At 40.0% G+C, this 9651-nt stretch overlaps 1 protein-coding gene across 1 annotated transcript in view; it reads left to right on the forward strand.

Annotated features, from left to right (window-relative positions):
- Positions 1–6578, forward strand: part of snx2 (sorting nexin 2) — a 28980-nt gene extending 22402 nt beyond the window's left edge. Inside the window, exons 12-15 of the mRNA XM_084177338.1 lie at positions 44–187; positions 3722–3802; positions 4367–4438; positions 6123–6578. Coding sequence (XP_084033464.1) covers positions 44–187; positions 3722–3802; positions 4367–4438; positions 6123–6173 — 348 coding nt within the window. The 3' untranslated portion in view covers positions 6174–6578. The remainder of the gene's footprint in view (positions 1–43; positions 188–3721; positions 3803–4366; positions 4439–6122) is intronic.
- The last annotated feature ends 3073 nt before the right edge of the window (positions 6579–9651 follow it).

The following is a 9651-nucleotide window of genomic DNA, read 5'->3' on the forward strand; positions in this document are numbered from 1 at the left end:
GGTTAGCAGTGAACCTAAACATATGCTTTGTCTCTTTCCGTAGGGTGTATTTGACCACAGGATGAAGACTTGGTCCAAGTGGCAGGACACCCAGCTCTTGCTGCAAAAGAAGCGTGAGGCTGAGGCCAAACTCCAGTTCGCAAACAAGCCTGACAAGCTACAGCAGGCTAAGGACGAAATCAAAGAGGTAAGAGAAACGGGCACCTCACTAACAGGCAACCAGACGTTTTAATGATATGTGTGCTCAAATAGGCTAGATAGAATGACAAAACATAGCAAGGGAGGGAAGCTATATAGTGGCAGGACACCCAGAACAAAAACGTAAACGCAACATGTAAAGTGTTGGTCCGATGTTTCATGAGTTGAAATAAAAGATCCCAGAAATGTTCCATATGCACAAAAAGCTTATTTCTCTCAAATGTTGTGCACAAATGTGTTTACATCCCTGTTAGTGAGCAATTGCCAATATAATCATCTACCTGACAGGTGTGGCATATCAAGAAGCTGATTAAACAGCATGATCATTGCACAGGTGCACCTTGTGCTGGGGATAATAAAAGGCCACTCTAAAATGGACAGTTTTGTCACTCAACACAATGCCACAGATGTCTCAAGTTTTGAGGGAGCGTGCAATTGACATGCTGACTGCAGGAATGTCCACTAGAGCTGTTGCCAGTTAATTGAATGTTGATTTCTCTACCATAAGCCGCCGTCAACATCTTTTTAGAGAATTTGGCAGTACTTCCAACCGGCCTCACAACTGCTAACCACGCCAGCCCAGGACCTCCACATCTGGCTTCTTCACCTGCGGGATCGTCTGAGACTAGCCACCCGGACAGCTGATGACACTGTGGGATTGCAAAACCAAAGAATTTGGTGCTCTTTGTCTTCACCAGGGTCTTGACCTGACTGCAGTTCGGCGTCGTTGCCGACTTCATTGGGCAAATGCTCACCTTCAATGGCCACTGGCACGCTGGAGAAGTGTGCTCTTCACAGATGAATCCCAGTTTCAACTGTACCGGCGTCGTGTGGGCAGCGGTTTGCTAATGTCAATGTTGTGAACAGAGTGCCCCATGGTGGTGGTGGGGTTATGGTATGGGCAGGCATAAGCTACGGACAATGAACACAATTGCATTTTATCGATGGCAGTTTGAATGCACAGAGAGGCCCATTGTCGTGCCATTCATCTGCCGTCATCACCTCATGTTTCAGCATGATAATGCTCGGCCTCATGTCGCAAGGATCTGTACACAATTCCTGGAAGCTGAAAATGTCCCAGTTCTTCCATGGCCTGCATACTCACCAGACATATATCACCCATTAAACATGTTTGGGATGCTCTGGATCGACGCGTACGACAGCGTTTTCCAGTTCCCCCCAATATCCAGCAACTTCGCGCAGCCATTGAAGAGGAGTGGGACAACATTCCACAGGCCACAATCAACAGGCTGATCAAGTCTATGCGAAAGAGATGTATCGCGCTACATGAGGCAAATGGTGGTCACACCAGATACTGACTGGTTTTCTGATCCACGCCCCTACTTTTTTTTAAAGGTATCTGTGACCAACAGATGCATATCTGTATTCCCAGTCATGTGAAGTCCATATATTACTGTAACTCAGTAAAATCTTTGACGTTGTTGCATGTTGCGTTTATATTTTTGTTCAGTGTAGTTGGTTACAAAACATTTATTCAAGAAGTTAGTTTTCACATTGACAACATTTAAAACCCAAAATATAAGTTTAATTAAATTCATCTTGAACCACTAAAGCTTTATTTGAATGAAGCATGTTAACCCCAGTTGCTCTCCTTGATTTGGAATAGCAAGCCAACCTTAGTAGTGTGTCGGTTGTTTTGCTAAAACAATTACTTGGGTTAATTTCGGCATTCATCTCTAGATCCATTATTTGGGCATCAGCTTGGGAAAACTGGTTAAAGGATCACAAATTATTAGCGTAGACTAATATTGCTAATTCGAGTATGATCATATTTGACATTACTTACAATTAGGCCATCATTACATGTTCCGCTACTCAACTTAACAGTCCTTAGCTTTATGAGAACACAATTCTATCTCGCCTTTTCCTTTCCTGCTACCCTACTACCTCTCCCTATGTGCATTGCCGTCGATTCAATTGTTAGAAACGCTTCTGAATTGTAGTCACATGCTTTCCACTTTCATTTAAACATAAGTAAATGTTTGCATTAAATATGAGAAACCTAAGAAATACTTTGTTTAGGATGTTTGTAACAGACAAGGTGAAAAATCGGTCTGTCCCCTTGAGCAAGACACTTAACCATAATTTGCTCCAGTGGTGCCATACTACTATGGCTGATCCTGTAAAACAACACATTTCACTGCACCTATCCTGTGTATGTGACAATAAAACATATATTTTTGTATTAATCATGTACTTACTAATTTAATCTTGAACCATACTGCCCCCTCTGGTCAGTAATAAGTATTACACTAAGGACAATAATAATGGGTGGCGGTAGATTAATCCAGACGTTTTTGTCATAACAACGCATGCTACTGGGGATATTCACAGAGGGGTTGTTTTTTAAGTTGAATATCTCCCCTTTCAGTCTTGGGCATTACATGCTAACCAGGGTGACTGTTGTAATGGCTATTAACCTGCTTACCGTCTGCTTTGATCAGTGGAATGCCATTCCTCTGTAGTTCACCTGTGTTTGGCAACAGTGGGTTCATGTTTGAATTATTTTAAGAACAAAACATTTTCAAGCTCTTTAATTTCTGCATTTTCCCTGCCATGCCTCCACCAAGGAGATTGAGGAGGTAGGACCCTGGGCTTGGCTTTTTTAATTTACTTTTCTTCATCACTTACAGTTCCCTCCATTTCATCACTAAACTGCACCAATTGAAGTGCCTATCTAGTGTCACATTGATCATCTTTGTCAAAAGACTAAGTTTGGCTGATTCGTCATTTGAAACCCATAATGATATCAATAGACATGTGATCACTTTGGATTACTTTGGATCACTTTGGGACTAGGGCAGGGTTTCCCAAACTCTGTCCTCGGGACCCCAAGGGGTGCACGTTTTGGTTTTTTGTCCTAGCGCTACACAGTTGATTCAAATAATCAACAAGCTTTTTGATTTGAATCGGCTGTGTAGTATAAGGGCAAAAACCAAAACGTGCACCCCTTGTGGTCCCAAGGACCGAGTTTGGGAAACGCTGGACTAGGGGATGAGGATTTGACAAAGTGAGGGTTGCAAACCTAATAAACAGAATATATAAATGGACTGTGCAAATTGGCACAGCATTGTGCAAACTGCTTAATGTGACTGTCTTACAGTATCTATACGAACAGGACTGTTTCGTATTTGTAAGTGTAAAAATGGGCTTGTCTTCAAATTTTTTTTTTTTTTTACTCCAACTTAATATTCATTGCTTCACCATTAACTTGGTATTGTCAATCATCTCCAGTAAATAGTGTGTTTACTTTACCCCATAACTCCTGAGAATTTGTCTATCCTCATTACTAGTAATTACTTAATAGCTTTTTCATTTTTTCAAATGCAACTGACTAATGGATAATATATACAGTAGTAACTGACCAGTAACAGTTAATTCTGCAACAGGTTACAAGTGTATAAATACAGTACACCAGTATAGAATACATGTATACATTAGTGTACTTGTTTTGGACCGAGTACTTTCTTAGTGGAGAGAACTTGTCATTTTGTCTTTGCAGTTGGAGGGGAAGGTCCAGCAAGGTGAAAAAGACTTTGAGCTGATTTCCAAAACCATTCGAAAAGAAGTGAGCCGATTCGAGGTATGATGAACACGATAACATTTGACATCTTAGTCATTTAGCAGACGCTCTTATCCAGAGCGACTTACAGTTTAGTGAGTGCATACATTTTTTCATACTGGCCCCCCGTGGGAAACGAACCCACAACCCTGGCGTTGCAAGCGCCATGCTCTACCAACTGAGCTACACAGGGCCCCACCTTTTATGTATTTGGTTTCGCCCCAGAATATGGGCATCATGTGGATGGGAGGGGCCTGATAAACTAGAGTTTAGAAATGGGACAAATACAAATGTTTACCCTTATTGCTAGTTTGATGTTTCCATAACCACTGAATAGTTGATTTGTGATATCAAGATAGCCCTTACTAAAATATATATATATTTTTTTACTGCAGTATTATGAGGATACTTTTGATAGTGATTTATTACACCGAACCGTATGTCAAATCAAATCAAATCAAATGTTATTTGCCACATGCGCCGAATACAACAGGTGTAGACATTACCGTGAAATGCTTACTTACAGCCCTTAACCAACAATGATGTTATTTTGTCTGACCTGTGACCATGTCTCTCCCGTTACAGAAGGATAGGGTGAAGGACTTCAAAGTTGTCATTATTCAATACCTGGAGTCGCTTGTGCAAACACAACAGCAGGTACAGCATATCTGGGTTTGGATTCCTATTGGTAGTGTAGTGGGAGACTACACATGCACATACACCACTTGCACCAACTTGTAACAAATGTCATAATTTATATTTCATTAAGGAATGTATTAAAATATGTTGACAATTTAGTGTTTTCCCAGAATTCTACATACTATCTAATTAGCATAATAACTGCGGCAAGTTTACTTTTTGAAAGTGAAGTATTAGCATCAGAAAAGTGCATTGTGTGACAGTATACTATACATACACTACCATTCAAAAGTTTGGGGTCACTTAGAAATGTCCTTGTTTTCTAAAGAAAAGCAATTATTTTGTCCATTTAAAATAACATCAAATTAATCAGAAATACAGTGTAGACATTGTTAATGTTGTAAATGGCTATTGTAGCTGGAAACTGCAGATTTTTTTTAAATGGAATATCTACATAGGCGTACAGAGGCCCATTATCAGCAACCATCAGTCCTGTGTTCCAATGGCACGTTTTGTTTGCTAATCCAAGTTTATCATTTTAAAAGGCTAATTGATCATTAGAAATAATACCCGCAAAAGACCAGTCTCAACGTCAACAGTGAAGGGGCGACTCCGGGATGCTGACCTTCTAGGCAGAGTTGCAAAGAAAAAGCCATATCTCAGACTGGCCAATAAAAAGAAAAGATGAAGATGGGCAAAAGAACAGACACTGGACTTTTTCTTTGCAATTCTGCCTAAGTCAGCATCCCGGAGTCGCCTCTTCACTGTTGACGTTGAGACTGGTGTTTTGCGGGTACTATTTAATGAAGCTGCCAGTTGAGGACCTGTGAGGCGTCTGTTTCTCAAACTAGACACTAATATATTTGTCCTCTTGCTCAGTTGTGCACCGGGGCCTCCCACTCCTCTTTCTATTCTGGTTAGAGCCGGTTTGCGCTGTTCTGTGAAGGGAGTAGTACACAACGTTGTACGAGATCTTCAGTTTCTTGGCAATTTCTCGCGTGGAATAGCCTTCATTTCTCAGAACAAGAATAGACTGACGAGTTTCAGAAGAAAGTTATTTGTTTCTGGCCAGTTTGAGGCTGTAATCAAACCCACAATTGCTGATGCTCCAGATACTCAACTTGTCTCAAGAAGGCCCGTTTTATTGCTTCTTTAATCAGCACAACAGTTTTCAGCTGTGCTAACATAATTGCAAAAGGGTTTTCTAATGATCAATTAGCCTTTTAAAATGATAAACTTGGATTAGCAAACACAACATGCCATTGGAACACAGGACTGATGGTTGCTGATAATGGGCCTCTGTAAGCCTATGTAGATATTCCATAACAAATCAGCCGTTTCCAGCTACAATAGCCATTTACAACATGAACAATGTCTACACTGAATTTTTGATCAATTTGATGTTATGTTTTTTTCTTTTCTTTCGATAACAAGGACGTTTCTAAGTGACCCCAAACTTTTGAACGGTAGTGTATGTCTGAAAACATACTTTGAAATAATATACTTCCTAAATATACTATTTGAAAGGGAAATAAACATATGGGCCTAATACAACTAAATGTTTTGCTGTTTAGTTAGATTTTTTTTAAAACTGACAATAGACATGATAATGAACTTCATTTTCATAAGGATTACCTTAAAAGTCTGAAGCATGGTCATGTAGCTAATGGATCCTCACTGTAGTTTCCCTTCTGCTCCACAGCTGATAAAGTATTGGGAGGCGTTCTTACCTGAAGCCAAAGCTATCGCATAATAACTGGATGGCCCGCCTTGCCTGCATTTTTGCCAACCACAGCACCCCTGTCTGATGATCACACATTTTCTTATGTTTACGTCCAGATCACGCCTTCAAGAGGATGCACAGAGAAACAAAATACACTTTTTGACATGCGAATTGCTCACCCTCCGCAGTTACCCTATGATTTCACCTGAAAGAAGCACCTGTCCTATTTCTGTTGAGAGATTAACCCCATGAGGACTGTGATAAGCCAGGGACTTCGCACTCCCTGTTTGATCAAACACTACTACTACTCTGTCTTATTTACTACCAGAATGATTTGTGGGTTTGATATTTGCCACCTAATGTGCAATGGTTGACGATTTCTTTAATATAATTTTTTGTTGTATTGTTTCATTTGAAGGCCTTGTTCCCCCCCCCCCCCCCCCCCCCCAATAAAAAAAAAAACTGTGATCTTTTCTTTTCACTTTACATTCCTGTGCTGCAAATGTTTGAGTACTTTAATTCTAATAAAGGAATGTATCTCAGTGTTGGATGTGATGTTTTGAAATGGTATATTTGTTGTGCATATCACTTGGCTGACAGGCCTTGTCTTTGTGTACAGTACAAAAGGAGTTTTCAGTTACTACGGTGCTTCATACGTATTCTATGCGGACCACGTGATAAACCCCACCTCTTTAAGGAATACCTGGGATAGGATAAAGTAATCCTTCTACCCCCCCCCCCCCCCCAAAAAAAAATTGGTAAAGTGGTTATCCCACTGGCTATAGGGTGAATGCACCAATTTGTGAGTCGCTCTGGATAAGAGCGTCTGCTAAATGACGTAAATGTGCCCTTGAGCAAGGCACTTAACCCTAATTGCTCCTGTAAGTCGCTCTGGATAAGAGCGTCTGCTAAATGACTAAAATGTAAATGTAAATGTAATATTTTCTGAGGAGAGCTTGTTTATTTTTTTAAAAGTTCCACTCATTCTCATTAAAATATACTTTAAAATACTAACACTGTACATGTCATTGAGACAAACACTGAGTGTACAAAACATTAGGAACACATGCTCTTTCCATGACAGACTGACCAGGTGAATCCAGGTGAAAACTGTGATCCCTTATTGATGTCACCTGTTAAATCCACTTAAATCCGTGTCGATGAATTGGAGGAGATGGGTTAAAGAAGGATTTAAGCCTAGAGACAATTGAGACATGGATTGTGTGCGTGCCATTCAGAGGGTGAATGGGCAAGACAAAATATTTAAGTGCATTTGAATGGGGTATGGTAGTAGGTGCCAGGCACACTGGAGTGTGTCAAGAACTGCAACGCTGCTGGGTTTTTCACACTGAACAGTTTCGTGTGTGTCAAGAATGGTCCTCCACCCAAAGGACATCCAGCCAACATGACATAACTGGGAAGGATTGGAGTCAACATGGGCCCGCATCTCTGTGGAATGCTTTTGACACCTTGTGTAGTCTATGAATTGAGGCTGTTCTGAGGGCAAAAGGGGGTGCAACTCAATATTAGGAAGGTGTTTCTAATGTTTTGTACACTCATTGATTGAACTACCAGTTGTTATAAGCAGTGGCCAATATTACAACTGCATTTATACTGGCCAGTATTACGTCTCTTGTAGCCCAACAACTTTATACAGAACACAATCATCCCGACATGTCCTGTCAAGTGTTTAGAACTGCATAATACATCTTCAATGCGCTGTCAAAAAGTCCAGTGCACATGACTTTGCATTGTCGCTGTCGTATTGACAAGCTGTCATATTAATGCATTGCTTTAGGTATCTGTAAAAGAGGATATTCATATGTGAGGCAGCCTGTTATGAGAGACACGAAGTGAGTCCTCTCCTTAAGGGCCTGTGTGTATGGGACCATGTCACTATTGACACCACTCAATTTAGTGCTCTTGCAGGGAACCACAAAGCCCAGTTTCACTAGAAACTCACAGGTGCTTTCACTAGCACACACATGCCTACCCTTTTATGGTGATTTGATACAATGCAGGAGACTAAGCTGTTGAAACAGGAAACACTCCAAAATCGTATCGGGTGTATTCATTATGCCGATTCTGTTGCAAAATGTTCTTAAACGGAACAAAACCGGGAGGGACCCACCTGAATTTGTCCAATAGAAACTCATTAGTTTGGACTAATGATTACAAGTTGTCACGTACTGTACTACTATACTACATCTTGAATGAAAGATATCCACCCATAGTTAGTTTCAGTGGAACATGTAATGCCACCTCATTGAACGTTTGGTTGATTCAACCAATTGTGAGTTAAACCAGTTAGTTAGGATATTGTTTGTTGGTGAGACAAAAGTCAGGGCCAGGGTTGGGGGTAAATTCCATTTAAATTCAGGAAGTAAACTGAAATTCCTATTCCAAATTTGTACTCATAGAGAAGCATTGAAAATGGAATTGTAATTTCAGATTAATTTCTGACTCTTGTCAAGAGGAACGAGACCTACTGTGTGCACACACACTGGACTCTACCCACACACTCACACATACTGGACTCTACCCACACACTCACACATACTGAACGCTACCGACACACTCCCACATACTTACACTGACACTACATATGCCCACACACACATAACGTGTACACACATACACACTGATGCCGCACACACACACACTTACACACTCACCTCTTACCCCTGCACATTGACTCAGTACTGGTATATAGCAATTCTTACTCATTATTGTTATCCACTGTGTATTTATTCCCTGTGTCACTATTTCAATGTTTTATTAAAATGTGTATCTTTATCTTTAACTCATTGTACGCATTGTTGGAAAAGGACCTGTAAGTAAGCATGTGACAAATACACATTTATTTGATTTTGCATGACCGTTATCTCACTATAAGATTTTGTTGTACTGTTTTGTAGTATTGTCTCTCACTTACTGACACATCCTGTGTTCCATGTAGAAAATGCATCAATAGCCTCTTCTTATTATCAAAAATAATGAAAAAGAAATTTTGACAGGGTTGAGCTACTCAAAACATATTTTTATATGTAATTATTTTTTGGGGGGAAAAACCTATTTCTATCCCGCTGTATTCAGTACTCTGGAATATTATATCTTGTACATTTGTATTTAATGTGTAAATTGCTTTTAGGTAAATGCATTTACAAATGTATGTAAATGTATTTAATTGTTCAGAAATTGGTGCTGTTTGAGTGGCACTGTAAAGGAGACACTAAGTGATCGCATGGATAAGCATATTCTAGATAAGCCTATTCTGCATCCTATAGGCCAAACCTTATCCTCACATCGTTGGCATTCAGAGCAGGTTTAAAATAATGTAGGTACATTTATTTTACCTCATCAATTACACAAAAACACTCTGAATGTCTCTCTATTTTCCCTTTGTAGTTTTAACATTCCTCAGTATATGTACACTGAGGTAAAAAAGAGCCGAATGAACAAAAAGCTACAGAACAGATAAAAATGTTGTCTAGCATTGGCTTTATTT

This window comes from Coregonus lavaretus (assembly GCF_964263955.1).
Source record: "Coregonus lavaretus genome assembly, chromosome: 14".
Classification (NCBI taxonomy): domain Eukaryota; kingdom Metazoa; phylum Chordata; class Actinopteri; order Salmoniformes; family Salmonidae; genus Coregonus; species Coregonus lavaretus.